General features: G+C 38.9%; 2 protein-coding genes across 3 annotated transcripts; one reads left to right on the top strand and one right to left on the bottom strand.

Annotated features, from left to right (window-relative positions):
* Positions 1-316: 316 nt before the first annotated feature.
* On the bottom strand, positions 317-27,281 carry mcph1 (microcephalin 1). 2 transcript variants are annotated; one of them, XR_009923962.1, is made up of 15 exons: positions 27,168-27,281; positions 25,896-25,948; positions 25,712-25,803; positions 25,507-25,625; positions 25,276-25,360; positions 24,623-24,734; positions 24,409-24,540; positions 24,226-24,306; positions 22,197-23,333; positions 21,043-21,158; positions 18,267-18,304; positions 18,019-18,181; positions 17,848-17,925; positions 916-1,164; positions 317-816 (listed from the first exon to the last, which is right to left on the bottom strand). XR_009923962.1 is itself a non-coding variant. In XM_062401618.1 (15 exons), the coding sequence occupies exons 2-15, from the start codon at positions 25,927-25,929 to the stop codon at positions 764-766; spliced, it is 2,478 nt and encodes an 825-aa protein (XP_062257602.1). In that variant the 5' UTR covers positions 25,930-25,948; positions 27,168-27,281; the 3' UTR covers positions 318-763. The 2 variants fall into 2 exon arrangements, 1 of the variants encoding a protein (XP_062257602.1); XM_062401618.1 differs by having other exon boundaries at positions 318-816; positions 916-1,153.
* Positions 4,833-16,721, top strand: angpt2a (angiopoietin 2a). The gene is made up of 9 exons (XM_062401768.1): positions 4,833-5,345; positions 9,079-9,234; positions 10,122-10,243; positions 10,337-10,575; positions 11,152-11,279; positions 11,617-11,718; positions 12,385-12,551; positions 13,561-13,691; positions 15,815-16,721. Exons 1-9 carry the CDS (start codon positions 5,076-5,078, stop codon positions 15,985-15,987), a joined length of 1,488 nt encoding a protein of 495 aa, XP_062257752.1. The 5' UTR covers positions 4,833-5,075; the 3' UTR covers positions 15,988-16,721.

The following is a 27,281-nucleotide window of genomic DNA, read 5'->3' as shown; positions in this document are numbered from 1 at the left end:
AAAAATGTATTCAATCTGATGCATCGGACATGATTTAATTATTTTTGGACTAAAGGTAGGGAGATAAAGGGTGTAGCCACAACGACATTCGTCATTTTTTGCTGACTTAAGAGTAAAATATTGACATAATTGTTTATTTTATGGGGAGAACTGACTCCAAACATTTTACACAAACATTAAATCAAAATCATAATTTAAAAAAATATAAAAAAACCGATATAAAACTAAATAAAAATATGTTTTGATTGTGAGGCTGTCTACACTTGTAAATCTATCAACTTGAAGAGTATAAGAAAAACCAATGTTTAAAATCAAAAGTTAAAAAAACATTTATTAACACGAACAACATAAAACACGTATATAAAGATTTCATTAAAGATACAGTATCCTTTATCTCCATTCAAGTATTGAACTGGCTCAGAAAGTATTTTTAAAATCACACTCTCAATCTTATGTTTCAGTTGTTGCACAATTCATACAATAGAAGATCGACCTGCAGAATGTTAATCTAGATTCACAGTAACATGTTGAATGGTTGATAGTCCTTACAAGTAATAGGTCACCATGGCAACATAGACTCAAAGTCTTTGAAAATAGAATAGGTGAGAGAATTTGGGAAAAAGCCTCAAAGACTAAACAATACGATAAAGTTGCATGAGAGAAACTTGAAGGTTGAACGTGAGGGTGTGTGTGATGTGAGGCACCGTTCAGAATTAAATTCAATAAACTAAACATCACAGCCATAACAAATATTATACAGCTTTCACTCCAAATCGTAGTTATCATATGACAGCTGCTTCAGACGTGTGATACTGTCTGAAAATGAAATCACAAAAACATGACAGAAACGTATATTAGTGACACGATAAAGGAGTTTAGCATTGAACACGGATAAATAAGCAGGACATATCTTACCCAGCACCCACTGCTCCGACAGGATCCTGCTTCCCTTTGGTCTCCTGCCGTTGTACCTCCCTATGCAGATACCCGCCTGCCGCATAGTTTTACACACTGTTCCTCCACAGAGCTGGATCAGCTCCATCAGACACTGAGTGGGCGGCTGGGAGTACTGGGACACAAACATAGTCGGCTGATCTTGGAACAGGTCCTGCTGGTGCTCCCCGGCAGACAGGTGCCTTTGGAGACGACAGATCTGAGGAGAAACTGATGGTTAAACAACCGAGATATTAATGGTTGTCAGAGTTTCTTCCTCAATGTCCTTCCTCTGCAGGTATCTGTGACTCCAGAGCTGCACAAGCTACTCAATACTATTACTATTATTAATTATTAATAATCGATCAAGTGTTTTATTTGTACTGCTACTATTACTGTAGTATTATCAACATTTTATTAATAACTCTAATAACATCATAACACAATATCAATATTTCTAACGACGACTTGATTTTACATTTTTGGGGGCAGGAGCTGAAACTGAGATTAGGGAATAAAAAATATTCTACCTTTCCCCTTAAGAACCTCATTTTAAAATCATAGAAGTCATAACTGTGAAATCTTGATTCAGTACTGAAAGTGGCCTGAAGGTGGCTGCTGGTGATACAGCAGAAGCTGAATGTCACTGTGAGGAACCTGAGAAACAGGAAAAATGTGCCATGAAAAGCAATTTGAAGAAAAACTATTGTTAATATGAGTAAATACTGAAAAGTCCACGCTGCAGGTGAAACCTAAACTAATTCATATTTGATCATTTAGAGAATTGATCATTTAGAAATGTTTATGGCTGAATAAACTGATTTAAACTGACACAGGATACATTTTCTGCTAAGTTGAAAAAAGTAATTATTTTATGCGAATCACATTAACTTAGACAACTGCTTTCTCTCCGATGAGCTACAATATCATATTATGCCCACACTGTTAAACGAGTATCTTCATCTCTCTCTGTGTGGTTCTGTTTCTTGTTGGTTTTGCTGCGTGACACTTTCACCACAGGCCCGGTCGGTAATCTGCTGGGGTCAGTAGCTAAACTCAAGGGAACCAATCTGCCCTCCTCTTAAGTTGAATGCCAGGAAATGAGCTTTGAGGCTTTTCGTCTTTTGTCAATGTTCACACAGTTTTCACTTCACCTCAATAATCGGGGATTGTTCGGGAGGGTTCAGAGACAAGGTCAGGTTAACATTAACCCACATTGTCCTCTTTAAAAGGGAATGATTGAAGACTATATGTCACGTGTACTTTGTGAGGAAAAAGGTTTTTAAAAAACAGGGAATAACACAAGAGGGAAAACAGAAGGGAGATAAACAAAAAGTAAAATACATAAACAGCAGATGTTGAGTATTCCACTGCTAAGAACTCCATATTAAGCCTTGGAGATTTGAATTAAAGTAGTTGGATAAATATATGATGTTGTTTATAATGTGTGGTCAAGTAGCTTCTACTACCTGTTTATTATCACGCTAATATTCTCACACTACTTCTGTTAATAACACAGTGAAGACTGTTAAAGTGGCACAATCAATATGTCATCATATTAACCATTTAGGTCAAGATTTCTGTAAATGATCTTACAGGCATAGACAGGGGTCCTCTATCACCAGCAGCTTGCCTTTGCATGTATTTAACTTCATATGTAGACCAGAAAGGCCAGAAGAGAGTTCATACCTCCCCCAAGAATCAACGTTACCCTAATTCACTCTCCTAAACATGCCTGAGTTTTTCCTATCAAGATCCATGAATTAGTCTCTGAGAAATCAATGAAAATGTGATCTGGATCATATAAAAATGAACTGTAAGCGAGCGGAGATACAGGTGGTGAAGAGCTTCCTCTGAAAAACACTCTTGAGATTGTCTCAGCTTAAATGAGATGCTTTTTTATTTTGCCAGCAACAATTTATAAATGTTTCACATGGGAAATCCCCCCTCCTTACTCCAGCAGCCAAATCAATATCTCTGCAGCCACTAATGGTGAGTGCATGAGCGTTCGTCTGGTTATGCACGCTGGTGAGTCTACTGATAGGGTGGACAGAAGGTTCAGCCTAATATCCAACACCAGATATGGATAAATAAAGCCTAACAGCTCTGCATAATGAAATTCAGTTTGTGCTCAACAGCTCAGCAGAAGTCACAGGATAAACAAATAATTAAATCTAGTGGTTTATCTGGTGGCCCAGAGACTTGTTTTCAACAACCCTAAAACAAATTGAAACACAAGAGCTGCTGTGCACGAATCTACTGTTCAAGTTAATCAGGACAAACACCTGAAAATGTGTTATTGAAATGATGACGTGTGCTTCCTCTGTGGTAATGCGCCTCAAATATGTTGCATTTCCCATATACAGTAAGTATTACATCAGCCTACTTCCTACAATTCTGTTATGGTATTTCTATCCCACTGCAGAGGACAAATCTGAGGCTTTCCTGTCAAAGAATAAAATATGATGCGGTTGACAATGTGGTGAAGTTAAGTTCAAATGAGTATTCGGCACATGACATAAATGTGTCTATTATAATATAGCGGAGATGGACAGCAGCCTGTTTGTCTTTTTAATTTAAGAGTAAAGCTGCTGGAGGTATGACTGAGAGTCTGTTTTAGAGGCACTTTCCAGTAAAAAGGCTAGAAAACTTTCGACTTGTGTCCTGCAGGTTCGTCATTTTAACAAGGTAAAGGTTGGATAAGTCTGTGCCATTATGTGTTGTTGGGAGCCACACTCCTTCTATAAACCCAGGGGTGATTCATTTTCAAAAGTATTTTCTACTGAAAATGTTGTTGTTCGGAGAGGAAGACTAGAAACACTAGTCTCTTTAACAGCTGAAACGGACAAATGTCAATGCTGAATTTTAATAAAGCAGAAAACATCCTGGTTTACATTCACTTTTGTGTGTTTTTTCTGTGTGAAGCTTTTATTTGGTTATGATATTACAAGGTAACGGCTCAAAAAACATTTGTTAAATGTCCTCTTTCCTATAATCAAAATAACGCACTAACATCTGCCTTTTGGCTGCAATCGAAATTCCCTCCCCTGACCTAGCTAGGTAAGTTTTCTGCGCATTTGTGACGTCAAACATGACAAAAACAAAAAGGCAAACTCCTCTATCGGCCACGGGAAATTAGTCAATCCACTTTTTTCACAGGTTTAAACGCCATTTAAAAACGTATACATGATCATTTTGGTGTAAAAGAAAATAAACTTCTTCCCTATTACCTTTCTAGTTTGACCAGTAGGAAAGGGGGCTTTAGTCAGAGATCTGCCATGTACAATTAAGTTTAAATTGCATAAATCAACCATGAACCAGATGCAAATATAAAAGCTGTGACAACTTTGATGTCAGATAACAACCAACTTAGTTTTTACCATTAAGACCATCACATTTGGATTGTTTGATCCCATTATTATTGAAACAAACCTTATATATTAATTTTTTTGCTCACATTTATTTTATTATTTTGCCTTTAATATAAATTAAACATCTTAAAAGAGCAAAGTATGTAGTATAAAAAGAAAGCGTCAATAACATCATTAAACAAAGGGTTCTTCCTTTGACTCTTGTGTTCAAAGATGCTTGAGTATTTGTCGTAGGCCGGGAAACATTCTTCAATGAATGGGATGGACACTGCTACTACCACAGTGTCCTGAAGGTGGACAGCTGCATCCTGAAGAGCTGTTCCAACTACAGCGGGAAAAAAAGGTTTTGTAGAGGATATAGTGAGAGATGTGTAGACTGTGCATCTGCTCCTGTGTTGTGTGTACTGAAAGGAATCTACACTTCACTGCTCTTCACAGTGACTGGCCACAGTGAGTGGGGGAGTGGTTGAAAAACACAGTTAGCTAATCAGAATGGGCCATGGGCTGCTCAAACAAGTGGCTGGGGGCTTGATGAAAGGCGAGCACATGCAGTCTGGCACCGGTGACCTAAGAACCAAACACTACCTCTAATTCCTGATGGCTCTTTCTCCTCCTACCACCGCAAGCTATTAAAAGGAATCCGTAGAACCTCAAGAGAACTGTTTACACTTGGAGGCCGACGCACGTTCATTGAGAGAAGTTTGAGTTAGAACTTGAAAATTTAAAAGTTATAATTTTACTGAGTATATTCTTAGGTAAGAGTACCATACTATGAAGATGCTGCATGTTGACCTACTAGTAGTAAGTTTCTGCCTTGGTCTGGGGACAGGATACAGTGCTGCTGGTAAGAGACAGTATCAGATCCAGAACGGGCCGTGCAGCTACACCTTTCTGCTGCCGGAGCAGGAGAACTGTCAGACCCAGGCCGACAGCTACAACTTCCCAGTGCAAAAGGACGGACCAGTGGACAACGACGAGTCGGCTCAGAGGCTGGAGCAGCTGGAGATCTCCATGGAGAACAACACACAGTGGCTGCTCAAGGTAAAGTTCATTCATAGCCATGATATTTAGTCAATGCAACAAACTCTGAGTGAAGAGCTGAAAGAGCCTCCATGCAGGTGTTAAACAACTTTTCAGTGTAAATTAAACAACTGGATCACACAACTTGGATAAACATGCCTGATGTTTACTAAATGACTTCTGCAGCTGGAGAAGACAGATTTTAACATTCAAGACTTGTTTATTCTGACTTGCAAACATTCAGGAACAACTTTTAAACTGTTGACAGGACGATGGGCTGGACGATGTTGACAGAAAAAATTGTCAATATCAATAAATATCACGATAAATGTCCTACTGTTATTTCTGTTAAGTTTAAAGACAGATTTTTGCTCCTGAGTGAAGGTTGTGGTTTTAAACTCTTCAACACTACATAAACCGCAAAACATTTAGCAACATCTGAAATAGATTAATAATATGTTATAACTCCTTACTGTGCTAACACAATGCATGAACAATATATTGATCTATTAATTGAGCCTTTGTTATATTATTATTGATGAAATTTATATTAATGCTGCTTCATTGCCACAGCCGTAATCATTTACGTACAAATTTACAAAAACAAATGATTAAAGCTCAAAACTTCTTCCCGAATGTATTTTGGTCAGTCTGATTTGAAAAAACAATATGCAGAATGTCATACTAAATCACCAGCTCCATGTTAACTACCATGCTGACACGAGTTACCCTTGACCAGTCCTACAAAACTGATAAAAATGCTCCACTTCTAAAAAGTTTTATGTCGAGAAGAACTAGTTTGGCAGTTTATTAAAAAAAGAGGGGGAAAAAGCTCTTTCTAAGACCACAAGATTCTTAGGGAATCTATTTTGTGGAAGCAAAGGTGGAAATAAACATGAAAAGGTTTGAGTACAAAAGGATATAATGGACAAGAAATGAACAAAACCTCCTCACAGGTGTCCACATGAGCGATGCATGCTTTTCCTTTCAGCTTGCTGAGCTATTTACTTGAGGGAGACATAAGTGAACTGCTTCTTTTCCCGCTCCCACTCTTCACCCCCACTTCAGAGTGCCATTAATGATCAGAGCTTTACAAGCCCAGCCAGACAAGACAAGAGTGTCCCACAGCTCGATTACACAATTCTCAATCTCGGAACATAAACGGGCTCAGATCTGTTCCACGGGGGAGCTCAGGGGGCATCGTCTTTGATGTTCCTGCTCCTCAGTGGCGACGCTCATTCTGACAAAAACTTTGACATGCTGCCTCAGAAATCGAAGGCCAATTCACCACCAAACCAGTGAAGATTTAAAAAGGCCCAACAGCACATCTGATACAGGAACAGGTTATGTAAATGTCACATTGAAAGAAGCGGTGATGATTCATAATGTGCGGCTATCATCTGAACTTACGAGCTTGATCCGTCTCAAATCATTTGGTGTAAATCCAGGCGGACTCAAGTTTCTTCTTTGTTATGTGATGTGACTTCATAAAATCAATTTGCACTTCAGATATTAAATATGGCACAAGAAAAAATTTATCACAGCTAAGGTGTTTAGACTGATGATTTTGAAATTTTGCCATAAAACAGAATATCCAATAAACATAATGTAATTATACATATTCTTAGAAAGTATCTATTTATTAATAATGTACTTTACTGTGGCTCCAGAGAGGAAGCATAGACACTGTAAAGGTCGATAGTGTGTTATGGCCGTAATATATTTACCCACTGGGAAAACCTGTTGAGTTATAAAGAAGTGAGACGCTCAATCAATATCTTACATCACAGACTAAGCTAATTCAACACCTAAGTAGAGCACACACCTCCACCAAGCCCAAGCAATCATACCTGTATATGTTTTATATTCAAGATTCAATCATTATTTCGCGAGTACTGAGAAATGTTTAAGAATTATTTCAATGTTAAGAAGAGAGAGAGAGAGAATTCCTGCCTCTGCACCAAAGATGAATAATTTCTTTCCTGGCCCCAGCCCATCCCTCCAGGTGAGGTTTGCTTATTTAAAAAACATCCGAATACAGACGACAGAGGAAGGAGGGGGAATGAGGAACTTAGTCATTCCTCTCTGACGCCTTTGAGACACGCGGAGTAAACAACTGATTAGATCACGGACTGTCAATGGGACATCCTGCCGACAGTTCAAATTAAATCCTTCCACCTAACACACGTCCATGTCTGCATTCAAAAGCATAAACACACTGGACACCAGGAAAGGAAGACAAACAAAATCAGCACTGATTGCAGCCGCTAGTTGTATTTGCCATTAGAAAAATAATAATAATAAATTGGTCTGTTTGGACTTTTCATTACTGAGTGATGAGTAAATAACGTGCGGCAGATGACAAAGATATTTTACTGACGCTGGTCCCCGGCTGTACACAAGTCACACTGTCATGAAGGATGTAACTCCTCACTCAACACTTCCATCCTGTTTACGAGACGTGTGACCTGATTGCCACTCAGGAACACCGTGCAGGAAATAACTTAATGATTGGTCTTGGTCTAAATCCGGCGATACTGGAAGGTAGATAAGAGCAAATCTTGTAAAGATGAAACACTGACACGCTGACAGCTTCCCCTTCTCGATGCCATTGTATCATCACTATGAATCAGAGGTTTAATATTTGATATGAGAAGTCAGATCACTTATTGACCAATCTAACAACCAGTGCAAAGCGGCACCATTCGTGACACAACTGTATCTGTTAGTTCAAGTATGATGCAGTTGAAATTTTCCCTGTGCAGCCCCCACATTGCTTTAATAACAACTGCACTAGTGCTCATGGACGTGTTGGTCTAAAAATTAGGTGTGGTCAGATGCCGTGTTGGTGCATTGCATCGCTTTACATCAACAAAAACCTGCATTCACCATTCAATTCAAAGAGAGTACCACCTATTGGCGGGTGCACAACACACACTCCGCTTGTTACACACATATGGTCTTCTCCTGTGCAAAATTAGAGAAATGTCCTCTACAGTGAAGCGTTCACTCTGAGTACCTGGCTAATCTAACATTCTCATATGAAACCACTGAGGTGCACCTGAGTTTTAAAGGGACTCGGAGATGACACTCCGATTGGTTTAATGAAACATAAGCCTGGTGCAAATATCTTTTTTTTAACTGGTTAACTACAACACTGGATTTGGATTATTTTATATAATCTCAAGACTGTATTATTCAATTAATTCATTACGTTGCTATTATTACAAAGTGAATAATATCATCTAAACTTGAACATATCTTGACGTGGCTCTGCTTCAATTATGTATTTCTGTTCCATTATTTCACTCTAGTACTGCATCAGCAACTGATTCCAAAAATGGGCTGTTAAATTCATTTTAACATGTACCAATATACAAAATATGCCAACAAAGTGAAATTTACACAATTCTCACAAGTTGTTTTGAGGTCGTAGTATGATAAAGTGTGAGTTTTAATGTAGAATGGGGCAACTCATTTTCAGTGACTCTTTGACAAAACGAAAACCACAAAATGATTGTAAGTTTCTGAACCAACAAGAGAACAAGCACAATTTCTCTCAATAACTGCAAAGCACGTCTGCTCCAAGAAACAGACCCGCTCCTTGTCCAAATATTTTATAGCGAGCAGCTCCTAGTTGTCAATCGGTGAACTTCCCTTTGATTTCGATGCAGCATTGTACAAACAAAACCATTTCTTAAAGATACTAACAGAAATGGTTTAAAAGGGCATTTTTCTTTCCTCTGTGTTGCAGTTAGAGAACTACATACAGGACAGCATGAAACAGGACATGGTCCAAATCCAACAGAGTGCCGTCCACAACCACACAGCTACGATGATAGAAATTGGAACAAACCTGCTGAGTCAAACCGCCGAGCAAACGAGGAAACTGACCCACGTGGAAGCACAGGTGAGGTTGAGCTTTCAGAAATGTAACGTTCAGAAAAACACACTGTCACACTGTGCAGTACAACATTAAGAAAGTCTAACCCGTTGCACCTGTCAACATACAAGCACAACAGATTTCTCAGCAGAACAATGTGTTGGTTACACTGCGAGCTCTGTGGTTCAGTACATTAAATAATGTGGCTTCAGAGTGTTAAAAAAATAAGCAGGGGTGAAAACAGGCATGCTTGCGTCAGTTTATTATTGTGGCTACACGTCAATGACCTTATGTGAGCCAACTGTACAGCATTTCCTGTTATTAGCCCACTCGTATTCCCACAGAAAGGGTCTATCAGTTTGTCACAATCACACATCCGTCTGTTCAAAGACATCAACAGCTCCATTGGAGACGAATAGCTGGGATCCATGTAAACAACCTGCTTTTTGCTGAGTTCAGTTCCTATAAAATGGGAAATTAGAGGCAAGGTCCCCAACCCCAGAGTTTAGTTCAATACATCTGTGGATTGTTCAGGTTCAGGTACTTCTGCTGTATCGGAATTTAGTTGCTCTTTCCTGTCAAGCTTTTCCATTTTGCAATTGACTGTTTTTTTCACTTTGGAAGTAATAAAATGGGGGCAAAGGACAAGCTGCCTGTTGATCAGACAAACAATCTGAGGTTTATTATGTCATTTAACATTATGCATTTGTTTACTTTCCTTTAGGTTACATGTTTTTTTAACGTTCTTTAACGTTTTATCATAAACCAAACAATATAATCTCTAATTTAAGTATTCTTCTATCAGAAAACAGCAGGTTTGCAGTTGTAGTGTCGGTGTGATATGCGTACAATTCTACAGAATAGCGGAAGGTATCTCAGGGACAGAGCTGAAATGGTGCTTCTTTTATTTGCAGGTAATTCATCATACAACGCGACTTGAGCGGAAACTTCTTGAAAACTCCTTGTCAACCAACAAGTTGGAAAAACAACTTATTGTCCAAACAAATGAAATCAACAAACTGAACAACAAAAACAGGTGAGGACTCACTCACTTCCGCCTCACTAACAGTAAAGTGTTGGACAAAACAAGGAGCAAAGCTCACTATTGAATTTATCTGTGACTCCTTAGCATCCTGGAGAAGAAGGTGGGGGAGATAGAGGAGCAGAGGCAGGTGGAGCTGAAGATGGTCAGAGAGGAAAAGGAGCAGCTCCAGACCCTGATACTAAGGCAGACCGCCATCATAGGCGAGCTGGAGAAACAGCTGCTCAAAGTCTCCTCCAACAACAGCGTCCTGCAGCATCAGCAGCAGGAGCTGCTGGACAGCCTCAACAACCTCATTCACAGCATAGCTGTGGGCTCAGCTCGAGGTGAGTCACCACCTAACTAAAGGTTGTTAACTTAAAATCACCTCAGTGCAACCACAGTCTTGACTTGTGGGCTGAGACTGCTGTAACCACTGGAATAACTGAGGGTAAGACACAGTATAATGGAATTTAGAGAAATATGCTTAATGAATTTCTGGTGCAGAGTTAATGGTAAAATGAAGCCACCTCCGTATTTTTCCATTGAATATCAAGCTATATCCAGCAGCTTGTTAGCTTGGCTGTGGGCACAGCCTCTAAATTCTGTTTAGTCTCTGGTCTGATTATCTGCCAACTGCTCAGAGTTTTTGGACAAAGCCATGGTAGACATTTACCTGTTTCGATATGATATTTATCACTGCATTCATTTTATTACCTCTGCCAAGAAGGCTATATCTTCACAAAGTTTCTTGAATCTTTGTGAAGGCATATGTGGAGGGTTGATACATAGAAACAGGTGAATTCTGAAGTGGATCCTGCCGCAGTCACAGTGACACTAAGGAAATAAATCTTTTAGCCACCGGAAGATGTGAACTTGGATGAAACTTGAACGCTGTGAGTGAAATTGTGTTTTTTCTGCAGAGACCAAAAGCATCATGATGCAGGACACCCCAACCACGTTCATGGACTGTGCTGCTGTCTACAAGTCAGGAAACACCCTAAGTGGAGTCTACACGCTCACATTAGCCAACACCACGATGGAGGTTAAGGTACAGTGAGCCAGTTTAATTGCTTCCGACTGGCTTAACTCTAAGAGAGTAGTTTGGATCAGCTTAAAGTGGAATTAAAACCAGAGAGAATTAAATATCCCAGTGGCGAAGAGGACATGTTTTCTGAATGAGTCTTTCGTTGATGTGCATGCTTAAACTAAACCTGTGATCTCCTTAGATTCTCTTCAGTGATTAAGACTTGGACTTTAACTCTGCTCCTTTTCCCTTCAGCTTAAAAGTTTAAGTTTTAACTGAACCAAGCATTGTGAATTTGTGGTTCAGAAAATTTGATTTGAATTATTAATTACCACAGATCTTTTTTTCCTTGTGTCTGAAGGCTTTTTGTGACATGGAGACAGAAGGAGGAGGCTGGACCGTGCTACAAAAACGCTTCGACGGCCGTGTTGACTTTCACCGTACGTGGCAGGAGTACAAAAAGGTAAAACTATTAAGAAGAAATTCTTCCCTTTAATAAATACATATCCTAGGCTACGGGTTTTCAGTCCGGTGGCACAGGAAAGAGGCTAGATTTGGTTTTGGCCACTGACTGAAAGTGCTTTAAAGGCACTCTTAATGGAAGAGAAGACAGCCTGCAGCCATTAAAACAGAGATATGAGCTGATTATCATCAGCCCTCCATCATATGAATGCTGTTTTTAAAGTACCACATTCAGTCACAGCAGATTTAATATTTTTGTCTGTGCATTGAGACTAAAATCTACATTAAAAAAGGATGAGTTAAAAAAAAAAAGCCAATACCAATGCCTAGTGGGAAATGACTGACACAATGCCAAAATTAATTTCAAGTTCAATGTCAGGTCCCCGCAGAGAAATCATTAAAGATCTGAATCCATTTAAAGTCAAATCTAGTCTAAATATCTACCTGTGAATGTGACTTTGATTTGTTTGAATTTGCTGTGTCTTTAAGTTTTATAATGGATAAAAATCTCAATTCCAGGGAAAAATATCTATGTGTAAAAGCCAGGAAATGAAGAGCACATGGTGATCCTCTGTTTATTTGCTGTTTCAATAATGGCAAAAGCTAAATGCCTCTCTACTGCAAGGAATCAGCAATATTTAAATACATTTCTTTAACATCTTTTCAGGGGTTCGGAGAACCTTCAAATGAATTCTGGTTAGGAAACGAATTTGTCTCCAGACTGACGAGTCAACAGATGTACAAACTGAGGATTCAGCTGAGTGACTGGGAGGGAAACTCTGGATTTTCCCAATATGATCAGTTTTCTCTTGACGGTGAAGCACAGAATTACAGGTATGTCATAATATAAGAGAAGTGTTCCCTATTGAATCTGTCTCATGTGAGGTTTTAAACATTTGTTATGTTATTTTGACGTTAATGAGGAAAAATAATTCCATGAGCATATATAACGGCTATCCCGAACAAATACCAAAAACTGTTGCTATTTCTCACTGGCTAGTTCTCAGCCAAAGAGCATCACCAAAGCAGGACTTCTGCAGGGTTCAATAAGTTAAGTTAAGGCTTTTTAAGACCGTATTGAATTAAATTCAAGTCTCAGAAATACATTAATTCTACACTTTTCTATAGGTTACTCAGAAGTTACATGCTGAGTATCCTTGGATCAGATTGTGGATATATTTATCTCCTGCGCATCTGTTTTTTTAAAGACGGCAGGAGATGGTCCAAACTGTTGATCTACTATTACTGTATAGAAGAACAATACATTAATGATCCTCTTGTTAGTGCTATGTAAGAGTGTAGACTGCCTGATGATGATGTGTTGGCATGAGCCCACAGAAAATGTAATAAAACTGGTTAGTATTTGAAAAATAAGGAAATACATAATGTGTTTTGAATCTCTAACATACAGTAACAACACAACCTTCAGGAACTTTTTCTCCTGTAAAGCCAAACTGATTTCAGGAGGGAAAGAGATGCTTCAATTCAATTGATGTGACAAACAGACCTTGAGACGCCTCAATTCAACCCAGTCCATGCCTCAAGTCTACACAACTATGACCAATTGGGTCTAGAGTGAACTGGCTCAGCAACTTCAAAATCTCACAAAGAGATGACACAAATAGTAGCAAACAAACGTGAAAACGTACCAGATAATAAAATCAAGATCAGCAAAATAAACCCCCAAAAAGTGAGGAGACATTTAATCCTTATGCCAAACCCCATTTTAGCACAGTAGTGAAGTTATAGCTAAACAACTCTAAGTCGGATATTGCCTTTTGAGGAACAGCAGTCACGAACTTCCTCCTCCTCTTCCTTCATTTCTCCTTTTCCCATTCTACAGGATACACCTTAAAGGCTACAGTGGAACAGCCGGCAAAATAAGCAGCATCGGGCAGCCAGGAAGTGATTTCAGTACAAAGGATGCAGACAATGACAAATGTGTTTGCAAATGTTCGCAGCTGACAACAGGGGGTAAGAAACACTGTTTTTGTAAATAACTGATTCATCAGGAAAATAACAACAACAAAAAAATCACGTTAATTTGTGATGGCCACACATTCCCACACACTCCTATCTTGGCACTATCCCCCCAAAATAAAAAATTAAATCTTCCAAGTGCATTTTAAGGGCTCCCGTACTTTTGTGGCCTGGTCAAAGAGCACAAGTAGCTTAGAGTTAATCACTGATCAACTCATTGGGGAATTCAACCCCTACAATGGCTGACATTAATAGCCTGGGAACAGAGCTTGAAGGTCCTCCTCTGTTCCCTTGAAAGTGACTCGGCTGCCAGAAGTTAGTCTCCCTCTGTATTGAGGTCTGCCAAGTGAGCGTGAAAACACCAACCCTGTCCTCTTTTTTCCCATTAGGCGTCTCTCACAGGCGACTCAATATGCACATTATGCACAATCGTGACTGACTGACATTGACCTGGTGTAAAGGATACATTGGCTGTTTTGAATGAACACAAATTCCAATCAATGCTGTAAGCCAGTGTGTAAATGGGAGCTACAAATGTATTAGATATGTCTCTCAGTGCAAAGGTTTTCAAAACAAAACAACTGCTAACTGTCATTTTAAAGAGGAAATAAATTCTACCCATCAGTCTGTTGACAGGTGTTGGGGAGTACTACTGCATTTGAATAGAGGTTCCAGAGGACATAACGATGGACAACATGAAAGCCCAGCAAAAGTGAAGCCAAAGGGTCTTGATCACCCCTAGTGGCTAGCTACATTATAAGCCATAACCCCATTCACTCTATATAAGCGTAGAATAAAAAATATATCTATGGTTCTGCAGCACTGATTCGACCAATGTTACAAAAGTACAATGTTAAATCAGTGGAGTACTATATTTAATTCACTACTGGGGACAACAGATTGTGCAAAGGACTATTTACTGTATTGAAAGGGCCATACAGAATTGCATTAAGCATTCCTAATAAACTTGTAGCAACATGTTAGCAGCCATGTTAGAGAACAGTGTGAAATTACATGATGTACGACCCAATTCTTATGACACACAGTCATTATATATTTTTCTTGAATGCTGTTAACTGATAGATATTTATGAAAGCCCAGATACAGCTCCTGAACAGAAATACAAATCCAGAGCCTTTTAATTAAGATTAAGATTAAGATTGAGATACATGTAATTGTCCCAAACAGATGCACAGACATGCAGAGGCACACTCATGTAGGTAGGGAAATTTAACCTCTGCTTTTAACCCATCTGGTGAAGGACACACAGAGCAGTGAGCAGTCATGTACGGCGCACAGGGAGCAGATCTTGGGGGAGTAAGGTGCCTTGCTCAGGGGCACTAGACAGGGTAGGGAGAATCCTCTTGGATTTTTGGACCGATCAATCCAGGTTCATCTTTTTGTTGTTTCTCCATGGAGTCGAACCAGAGACAGACCAGAGACCTTTTCTGCCCATAGTCCAAGTTTCTGCCACTAGTCCACCGCCTAATAGTTCATAAACTAAGTTATCAGTCAAGTCAGTGTCTTCCCTGCACACACTGATGAAAACTTAAGGAGTGTCATTGGGACCTAAAACAAAAAGGGCTGTTAGTCGACGATCCATCGCTATGTAAGAGCAGTAGCAATTATACTGTCACATCCAATTCAGTGGTGTCAAATGTGAACTGTCTGCCTTGACACCATGACACAACAGAGGATTGTACTGCCACTTTCAATTAAACAAGCTGGTCATGTGAGGCCATGATGCCGACATCAATTTAACTGCAACAACAAGTGCATCAAAGATGAATTCAACACCATTCATTCCATAAATCCAGGATTCTAGCTAGAACATATTTGTTATTGCTCAGCTGATAAATTCAAACAAAATGTTCTGTTTTCATTCAATATGCAGCAGATTTTACAGCTTGTTGATGTCAAAGGTTCAGTTTTTTATAAACGATATGATTAAACTTAAAAGCAATACATTTGTAGGGTGTATAGATGTAAGTTACCATAAGATGATTTAAAGATGATTTAGATCTTAGCAGCTGTCAGGAGTGAAAGAGACCAGTATGAATGCATAGTCCACTTTGACAACATTGCATTTAAAATTATGTTTGTTTTGACGATTCCAGGTTGGTGGTTTGATGCCTGTGGTCCCTCCAATTTGAATGGGATGTTTTACCAGCAAGGCCAGAACTCAAATCGATTCAACGGAATCAAATGGTACTACTGGAAAGGCTCGGGCTATTCACTGCAGTCCACCACGATCATGATGAGACCAGCAGACTTCACTGGTCCCCGCTGAACCGTAATTTGTGGCCAAAAAAACGGCCACAAACAAAACCAAAAATTAAAAATCCTCAAGGGAGCCAGAGCACATCGTGAAAATATTTTGTACATTTTTTGTGTTTGTTTATATGTTTAATAATTTGGCTTTTGCAAAAATTGTGAAACATGGACTGAAACCAGAGCAAAATGGGACATTACCTAATTCAATTTGTTGAATGATTTTAATATAGTTTAAGCAGCTGTTTAACTAATTTTAGGAAGGAGAAGATGGTACAGCATGCAGATAAACAACTGGCAAAAGGTGATTGTTATAAAGTGCAAACGTTAAAATGTCACAGAAAATGTTTTTCTCTTTACTGTTTTTCTGCAGAGAATGTATGTACTATGTTATTTAACTTATGTGTAGATTTTAAGGTTGATATTTAACATTATTATATATGATAGAGAGAGTTGTTTAAGAGATCTAGAGAGCCTCTTTGCTGCAAGCTAGTTAATGATTTCATTGCACATAAACTAAGAGGAAATCTTTTAATATAATTCTGCAGTACCGTCCCCCATGCTCACACATGATGACAATTTGAATGAATGTATTTTAAAATGTATTTTGAAGCTAGCTAGGGGGAGAAGTTATGAAATGTGAGGGAGCTTGAATTTCTCACTAGTAAACACTAGCTTTAGGTTTTGCAAGTGTTTGACTGTAATGCTCTACCAGTTGTTATATGTAAAGTTGAATATTAAACACAACCAAAAAGCAGGAACTTGAGCTCTGGAGATGTTTTCTATTATAGGTCTGTTGTATACTTTAACAAAGTAAGTTCTGGTGATTAAAGAACTGCCTCATCACCACAACCTTTCCAGCAATATTATATCAAAACATAGAATAACAATTGTAAATTCGCCCGAATGCTTTTCTTGTTTCTTTTAAGGATCTTTTCTCTGTTCGCCTGAGCATCTCAATGTAGTTTCCTGATCACTCACAAGAGACACAGTTCAGCCACAACATTTAAAAGAAACTGGTTTTATTGTTATGGCTAATCTATTTATTTAGGACTTTGTCAAAACAGGCTAAATGGATCTGCAACAATAAACAGTTGTTATATATTTGATAATGTCCTGACACAGACATTTTTGTGAAAATTAGTTGAGAAACTGATTCGCGATTATCCTAATAATATATAACAAAAAAGCTTTCAGACCCAAGGTTTCTTTCACTGACACTGAGAGCAGCTGAAGGGAATGCTGCCGGCTCCACAGAGCACAGGCTCTGAAGTGAAGAAAGATATTCGTAGTGCGTCCGTAAGAGTGGGGGAATGGTAAAAGGCCTCTGGGACACGAAAATGTTTTGTCTGTCACAGCAAAAGCCATCAAACGGTTTGAAGAGGAAATGTGCTGACATTTGTCTGCATCAAGACCCCATGTCTTCCTTCACAGTGGCAGGAGAGGACAGTGACTCATGAATGACGAGTTCAGGAAGAAGCAGCAACATTCACATTTCACACAGGACGCGTCAGGAAAAACAAGCAGACTGAAAATGTATGACTGTCAATACATATTTGCTGGTTTCCGGCCTACTTCCTTCGCTTGGAATTTACTGTTCTTTATTAGTTTTAAGTGTGTTTATAAACAGGGGAAAAAAACATTTATTACTATTAAACTGAAGAGAGTAAATGTAACAGATATGTTTCTATACAAGAAGTAAAAATAACGTTGATGGAAAAACTTTCTGTATTGAGAATGACAAACTTTTCGGTTTTGGGTATACATTATTTTATTTGAATGCATTGTTTATCAAAGCTTGGCACTTGAAACCTAAATATCAATAGATCTGATTGGTTGCACTGATTGAAAAAGCTACAGGATCACTTCTGGTACTCACCTGGGCTGCTGGAAACTGGTCCGATAGTTCATAAGGCTCCTCTGGAATCCAATGTCTTTGCTCTAAACACCAGAGAATCTACACAATCAATACAAACAAAAAATAATTACACATTTTATTATCAGCTTTGAATGATATGTAATGGCTCCTAAATATATACAGACTACATACCCATTCAAAGGAAAGGATCCAGCAGCCACGGGCTATGCCCAACAGAATATTGAGAGTCCGCCGGTGACCCCCAGACACAACATGAGTCGTGCTCTCACACACACGGTCAACGATTATGAAGCCACCCAGTGTTTTCACCACCTGAATTAACGTGGTCTGCTTCCTACAAGACGTGATGAGTAGAAAGCATCCAAAATGAACAATTTAACAGGTGATATTTGTATCTATTAAATGTTTGAGGTACTTACTCAGAGGGCAAGCTTGTCATCACCAATGTCCTCATTCCCTGAAGCAAAAATGAATGACAGAGATAAGCATCCTTCTTTACTAAATTCAATTTGTCTTTGCTAGATCAACTATTATTGTGTTGATAAATGTATACATTTTACAAAAGTTAGATGTTTGAAGACAACAAATAAAATCAATTAAACCATTACACATGTTCTGTGAATTTGTATAAGTCTATAGAGCATTGACAGAAGTGCATATTGGTGACCTTTAAGTGGAGCAGAAATCACAGAAAATAGAAAAACTCTGCACTCAATGTACAACAAATCTATAATATAAAGTAGATAATACAGTGTTGGAAATTCAAGGCAATTTATGTTTATTTTGGGTGGAAGCATTGTGAGCTGGTTTGGACCGTGTACTTTCAATAACCCCTCGAAACAGATGACTCATACAGACCAAAAGGGAAATCAAACACCATCGCTACGAGCTGAGGAAAACTTATTCAGAGCCACTCAAACTGTAAATCTGTAACCTGCCGATCGTGCTCCATCCTGCCACGAACTTTGGCCCCAGAAAGCCATCATCGACACAAACACCTGAGCAGCAGTTACAAACAGGACAACCTGACTCTTTCCTACCAGGCTCTGATATCTGCCCCCCCGGCTGTAAGTCAGGGGTTAAGGCCTGCTGCACAGTGATGCCAAAACCGTCCACCAGCCCCCCTGACCACCAGTCACATTAACCCTGATAAACAAGTTGTGAAGTCACTGGGTTGATTACCATCAACACATCACTGCTCAGCTGTCCCTGTAGAATTTTTTTTCAAAGTAAAGTGTTATGATATTCAGATTTGCTAATGATTCACAACAATACAAATTAAAATATGAGAATCTATTCCCTAAGGCTCAGTTAACTCTGGCTTTTCCAATGCAGTGGACATGCTCTGGCAGCGGTACAAGAAAACAAGCATTGAAGAATGAGCTTCCGACAAAGAGATGGTGTGAACTGCTGCAGGGCCCCGGAGCACAATGGAGGAAATTCTTCACTCCCATGACTTGGCGGCACTGATGCCGACTATTTTAGCGCCCAGTGAAATTACGTTATTCAAAGAATGATGGAGAGAGATGACGATCCTGGGTCTCTAGAAAGTGGGGTTGAAATTGAGCTTTGAGCTGGGATAGCCAGTTAGAGACAAGGCTACAGATAATACCACTTGTCTCAACTCAAGACTTCCGTGGGTACATTAACAAGCTCATGTCGGAGAAAATATGCTCTGCTACCACAGTCAAACCAAGCAGGCAGCATGCAGACGATCTGTGAGGAAAGATAGAAACTGTGAGGAGACAAGGATAAATTACATTTGATAACAGTCAGTATTGGATTTCAAGCAAAGATGTCTGGGTCATATAGTATGTGTTCATCATAAGCTGTATGCAAACATGGACGACACATCTCCACTTCCAACAACTATCCAGATATAAAACCAGAATTCTGAAAAAAATGTAGTTCATGTACTATCTACTACCATGAAGGAGGTGGGGTTTATGAACTATACTGCAGCCAGCCACTAGGTGGCAATCAAGACCCTTTGGCTTTACTTTTTCCACAATCTTTATATACAGTATGTGTGTCTGCAGACGACTAGGCCACCATGGGACCCCTCTACATTTATAATTGAGCATTTGTAATCTGCTGAAAGTTAACAAAAGAGTCAATTTTATTTATATATGTATTCAAATAACTATATTCACATTGAAATAAAAATATTCTATCAGTGTCAACAGCAGAAGCAGAAAACACTAAACCTGCACAGTTCTCACTCAGAGTCAGGTTACTTGGAATTGATCATTGTTGACTAACTGCACGTCAGAGGTCAGTGAGCCATGCAGGTGTGACTTTCCACAACTCATCACAAATGTGTTTACTAATGCTTCTTCAATTGGAAAGCAATATCTACACATCCATCTGTTATCACAATCTTTACAGAAACAAGAGAACAACTGCAACACATCTGTGATGAGGCTACAATACAGTCGACCCGAAACAGATCCCTAAGGGGGGACATGACGTCATGTTCAGCCACAGCTTGTTGAGGTTAAGAGCGTAACGAAAACAGACACCAGGTGCATTTCACAAGCGAGGAAGTCGTACGCCACCATCACAGGGGCAAAACACAGGAAACCCTCAGGACCAGACGAAACCTCTCAGCGAGATCCGTCAAACGCCTACAGCTATGGAAGTGTATGACTGTATGGAGGAAATACTTTAGAACTGCTTATATTTAGTTTACAATCTAAACCTCCTTAAGAATGAGCGTTAGGACTTTTGTCATATTCTGCAGCTGTATTGATGTTGGAAGAATATAAAGTATGAGCTCAGGTTTCTGAGGAAAGTGTGAAGAGAAAATGCCCCCCCTTAACCTCTGTCGTTTTGATGGAGGAAAATAAACTTGTTCAGTAAAGGCTGTTCTGAAGTAAGAACTAAGAACAAGGTGTAGCATCAAAATCGCAATATCAACTACATGAAATAAATATGCGACAATGGTAAATATATATATATATATAATAGGGTATTATTACAGATATCCGTACCACGGTATTATCTTAAATTAATCTGAAAGCTTCTGACTGGTCACATCCTGTTTTTGTAGAATAATTTCAGTTTCTTTGCCCAGTCAAAAATGTACCGTCAACATGCAGTTTTCTGTGGTAAAGCAATTATCACAACTGACACAAAATAAAAAAATTGAGGTTTGGTTCAGTTAGACAATTTAAAACAATCATGTCTTCATACCTTTGTTTTTTTGTCCAGTTTCTGAAGATTCGCGCTGATCTTCTGATTGTGAATGATATCACCTTCAGAGAGGATCTCTGTTGAACCAGCTGCAACTGTACATTCATTTCCTCTGCCTACATTTGAAAACAACAGAAACACATGTGTAAAGACGGTGGGTGTGTGTGTGTCTGTGTGTTTTACTCAAGCTACTTGGTCTTTTACATCAGCCTGTACAGCGACATTTTACTGTAAATGACTTCACCTTTAAATCAATTAAGTTAACTCCACTTCTAGCTGATAAGTGAATGTTAATTTTATTCCAAATTAATAAGAAATCAATTCTAATTTTGTCAAACATATTCAGCCTAAATTATCGAGGGAATTCAGTGAGCATTGGAATATTTTTAATCAGTAGCTCAAGCTAATTTGTATTACATCAGCACTGAAAACTGCTATTTATCTAGATAGGTTTTAAAACATAGCTATTTACGTTTCCTTATAAGATTGGTTTAATTAGATAAACATATTGCACACCCTTTTCCATCTGAAAACATCTAGTTTCCAAACTATTTATCCTGTTCATGGTCATTTTTATTTAAATAAAAAATTTGGTTTATTAGTCTCAAAATTGACCGTAGGTGTGAACAGTTATTTGTCTCTGTATATTGACCCTGCGATACACTGGCGATCTGTCTAAGGTGAACCCCACCTGCTGCCCAATGTCAGCTGGGATTGGCTCTAGCCCCAACCCTGCAACCTTCCAAAGGATAAGCAATTTAGATAATGGAGGGATTGTTCTGTACACATACATCAAATTTATGAGGCCTAAATTATGAGTTTGGCCTTCGGTAGAGAGCACGCAGAGACAGAAAACTTTGGACAAAAGGGCCTAATTCACACTGCATGTATTTCTTTATTCTTCTCTTTAAAATGTGACACCCAGAAATGTAATTCATCCTCAGAAAATTAACTGGAGAGATTAATGTACATATTAAAATATTGGTATTCCCTAAAAAAAAATTGTTGTAAACCTTTTGAAACCCAATATGTAAGATTACAAACATTGCTACATAGTTTAGTTCAGTCTATAATTAACCATTGAGGAAATGTATTCGGTAATAGTTTCACTGTGATTAAGGTCTGCTCTAAGCTCTGGTGGTCTAACTACTCACTTTCCAAGGTTTGAGATTGGACCCTGACACCAGAACTTTTCTCCAGCTGTGATACTGCTTTATCCTCTGTTAACACTGCTGATAGCACAGATGCTCGTCTTTGTTTTACTGCATCATTTGTAGTTGTACCAGCGCTTGAGAGAGGTAAGGTGCTGCGTCTTGACCTTTTAGCCATGAGTGTTGCACTGGCACTTGAACTGTCCAGTGCAGGGAGAGATTCTTTAACCTCTAGCTGTGAGTGTCTGCTTGCATCAGACCACTGATTGGGATTTTTGCCACTCTGACTTTCTTCCACCTTCCTCTTCTTTTTACTGATGGTCTCAGACTCGACACTTTCACTTCTTCTTTGTTTTCTCTTCTTTGGGACAGAGTTCAACTCAAAGGGAATCTGAATGCCCGTCTCCACAGGCAGATTCGTCATGAGAGGCTTTTTAGATCTATGCTGGTGGTTCGCTGGGGAAAAATAGTCCTCAAACACGTTATCATCTCCATCTGTCGAAACTGATGCAACACTGTGAGGTTGAGCAGAGACAGTGACGGATCGCACCAAGGAAGAAAGTGATAGTCTGGCTCGTTTGGGTGTTTTCTGTAAGACAGAAGCAGCTACTTTGGACAGTCCAACTCCAGCACCACCTGACGTAGCTGGTGACAAGAGACAACCCGAAAAATTCACATTATTGGGACAAATACTGGACTTAGTCTCTGTAAACGGTTTGTCTGCTTTACTTTTTTGCTTTCCCTTCTCAGGTTTTGGGCTAGTTGATTTTATCTGTGATCGCCTTTTCTCTTTACAAACGTTTGGGCTGTTGTCAGACTTTGTATCCTGGCACGGAATTTCCAATAAACGTACAGATTTCTTTTTCTCTCTCTCTTTTCTGACTGAGAGGCTTCTTGTCTTTTTTTGTCTCGTTCCCTCTTCATCCTCTTTGTCCTTCAAGTCCTGACATCTCAAAGGGCTTGATATCATTTTTGGGACTTCACGGCAGGGTGACAGCCAGGGCGTTGCAGAATCTTTCCTGTGGCGTTTTTCAACACTTCCATGATCATCTACATCAACTTTTGTTCTCCCTTCCTCTTTATCAGGTGAGCAGCCAGGTTCCGCAGCAGAGGCACTGGAATCATCATCCGAATGGTCAACTGTATAGTAGAGGAAAAAATAGAAATAATTAAAGGTTTTCAGCCATTTAAATTGAATTGTTCTTCTTTCCCTGTATGTGCATTTGGACTTGCAGTGGCTCTCACTGAACTTTAGAACATAAAACCACAAGCAGCTGCTTGTGCTTCACAAGCTCACACATTTAATTGTAGGCTTGATGCCGACTAGAAAGCAAAACTAAACAAGAGAATGAAGGTAAGACTTGTTCATGCAACCAGTTAATTGGACCCCGATATTTTTCTTATGATCTGTCAGCGAAAACAAGGGCCATATATACTGTTGCCATTTCTGCTAGTTACTGTTAGTGTCTCTCGAGCAGGCAGACTCTTATAATGTTAATTTCAAACAGTAAAATGCCCCAGGCCTCCAAAAATTATGTATTTAAAAAATATGATGCTTCCTGTGGACAGCAATCTGTCTCATTTTCTATTGGTTAACTGTATTCCATAGTTTGAGTCTCCAGAACCACTACTGTTTTACACATGTTTTCTTAATGTATTTTTAACTGCTTATCTATTATTTCATGAGCTTAAGAGAAATACGAACCACCTGCCAAGTCCAAGTAGAAATGCTATCTCCTTGTATTTCAACTCGTGGGTTAATTTGGCTTCATTTAGTTGTTTTATCTGCCAGCTAACTCGAGAACAATGCCTGTAAGGACTTTTTTAATGATTTAGAAATATGTAGCTTCTTTTGTCATATTAGACATCTCATTTTAAAAGTATTGTATATATTTAAATTGTCGAATAATACAGCATCAGGTGGATGCTGCCACTTCCCTCTCTAGACATTTGGAAACCATTCTTGGGAGTTGGGAAAGATAAAAATGCCACTTTGCACTTAGCTGTAAAAGGGAGATCACAATTTTCTTACACATTAATTTGAGGACAGTTGGTGTGCTCCCTAGAGAAGGCTTCAGCCTGGTAGGTGAGCAGGATTCAACCATTTGTGAAGCTGAAAGACAGAAACACTTGCGTGAATAGGATGGCATTTTCAAAAGAGATTAAATACAGGCCTGATCAATTCATTAGCCTGTACACCTGCCGTTGTGCTTACCTGTGGGTGAGAGGTTTTCCCGCTTCTCTTTCATGTCTTTCAAGCGCTGTGCCATATAATTTGATCTTTTCAATGCAGGGCTGTAGACTATTCCATTCTCTTCATCGATGATGATGGGCGACACATCGGTCACTGTGGAAAAATAATTATGAGATGACAAACTACATAATTTTGTCTTAAGTAAACATTTTCTGAAGGTGTAACAATCTCTTACCCAGAGGTTGTTTCGGTGCAAGGTCCTTCATCATCTTGTCCAATTTTTTCTTCATGCGTTTGTCATTTTCAGGTGTCCTCTCTGGAGAATCTTTAGGCTGCATGCAGCGATGCTGGATGAATCACACACAATACAATATTGTGAATTGATCAAGTTTGAATACTTTCAAGGCCATTGTGTTGAAAAGGGCAAATTCGCTTTTCATTTTTTAAGAAAGGCTGACCAATGAAGTGATGTCTCATTGGCAAGGGAAGGGCAGTGAAAGAAATATATTAACATCAAGTCAAGAAGGAAAGTTTCAGTCAACAAGTAGGAGTGTGGGTGAGCCCTAGAATGATAAAATAGAGGTACGCTTTACTGCTTATATCAGAGCTTCTGGTTTTGTTGCAACATAAGGTTCAGGTTGAAATCAAAAGCTCATAAACTCAAATTGAATACAGTTGAATAGCTCGATTCGTCCTATTGAAGTCAACATTTCCAATAAGATCAATTGACACTCATTTTGATATTTTAATCAGATGAGGAAATTACATCAATCAGCGACCCTAAGTTTGTTCAATGTTTAGCTTGACAATCAGTTTTTTGAAGTCTGAAATACACAGACTGCTTCAACTGTTTTTCCGACATAGACATCACATGTTCATCTGACTCACCTTCTTGTTCTTCAACACAGGATTGCTCTCGTCATTTAAGGCTGGATACAACCCCTCATCCACACGCACACCTTCGTCATTACATCTGGACATTATTTCATCAAACAAGAGTCACATTGAGGGAATGAAGTAACGATTCAAGACGTGAAAAACCTTTTGATTGGACAAGCACAATCACGAAAATATTGATATGGAATTATTAGATTAAAATAAAAAAAATAACTCCCTTACCTGCCAATCCAGAGAACAGAGACGAGTCTCACATCAGTTTTCTTAGCTTTACTCCAAGTGGCCGGATGACCATTGTTGAAGACCACATGTGTGACTTGTTTATTGAATGTTTTTGAAACCTGAAAAAAAGAATAAATGTCCTTTATAATTAATAGAGTTACATTTGGACAATATAATACATATGTCTTGTGCCCTCTGGTCTCACCTGAGCTCCCATTTCCTGCAGCTGCTGAACGAATGGTTTTGAATAATTTGCTGTTTTGTCTGACGACCACACATCAACATAGGCAACAACATCTGCAGACAAATTGAACAAAGTCATAAACTTGAACCCGCAACCTGAATTTCACCAGGATGAACTGCAGTTACACTTAGAAGCTGTACAATACCTTTAAGGACAGAAGAGTTGTGGTTTGTGGTCATTACTGGCCTCTAGCTCCACCTGCACAAAACCAATGAATATGTGTTTTGAGATGGAATCCTTAAAAAACTGGGTAACAAAACAAATGTAGGAAGAAATTAAAGTAGATTACAATGTTATACATCCCTTATCATTAATCATGCTTTTGGACTGCACTGCAACAAATAATGAAATTCTGCATGTTGAGTAATATAAAACAAAGCTATGGAACTGACTACTGGTTCTCATGTCATTTTAAGGCTCTTTGCTTGCTCCGTATTTATCTTATCAGTATACTATTGTAACTATATTGGGATATAGTGATTATATTATATATGAGTAACACAATTATTAAGCATATTTTCACTTAGGTCGGCTTAACATGCTTTCGAGACCTCCAGAAAGTTTGGTCTTGGCTCATTCTGTGTCACACTTTTGATGATTTGATATCAAGTCATTCTGATCAAGTGGAGGCTCAGTGATCACAAACTGGCACTTAAATGAGGACACGGAAATCATGACCAAATAAGTGAAAGCAAACAACGTGGACTCGTTGAGGTGAAGAGAGAGATCCAGAACATTTACTTAATCTAATTAAATTTATGCACTTCAACATTTGGAATAGCTGAATGACCTTTAAAATGAAAAGAAGGAGACAGCCCATGTGCTGCTGCCCATTATCCATGAACCCACCTGAAGGACTGGGAATGATTTACATAATATGATTCAATTCTACATAATGTTACAAAACTTCCATTATAGTTTCAATGAGTATAATTGTTGAATTCGCGATGCACCTATTAAATACATTACATAACGAATGTTGCGTGATTGTGAGGTTGAAAATGAAAGTGGAGACAACATGTGCAGAATGTATCAGCTCCATGAAGGCTATAAATATATTATGTTAACGAGGTGCCAACTGTTTACTGGACTCACTAGGACCACCACACCTTTGAAACACACACACACACATATATATATATATATATATATAGTTCATCCACATATTGGTGGCATCTTTAACAGTCCACGTTATAGCTGTCAACAGTTAAGTCGACGCTAGTTTTCCTTTTGTTTACGCGACGTTTCGCTGCTAGCCTCTGGAGCTACTTTGTTAGCATCCTGCTGCTGTGGCTAACTAGAGTCAATACTTCCGTAATGTGCTGACATGTGTATAACGCGTGTTTTACGAAGTGACAGTACACAGGCGTGAACACTATAACCAGCCGGTATCACGTAGGAGTCAACGGTAACTTACTTTAAGCAGCAGAGAGGGTTAAATGTGCAGTTTCCAAAAAGATCTGGCAACTTGTTGGGGCATTGTTCGCGCGTGCAGTTTGTGATGCAATGCATTCTGGGGTAAAGAGCGACG

The sequence above is a fragment of the Platichthys flesus genome, chromosome 12, assembly GCF_949316205.1.
Source record: "Platichthys flesus chromosome 12, fPlaFle2.1, whole genome shotgun sequence".
In the NCBI taxonomy this organism is placed as follows: Eukaryota; Metazoa; Chordata; class Actinopteri; order Pleuronectiformes; family Pleuronectidae; genus Platichthys; species Platichthys flesus.
This window is presented reverse-complemented; position numbering and strand designations above follow the sequence as displayed.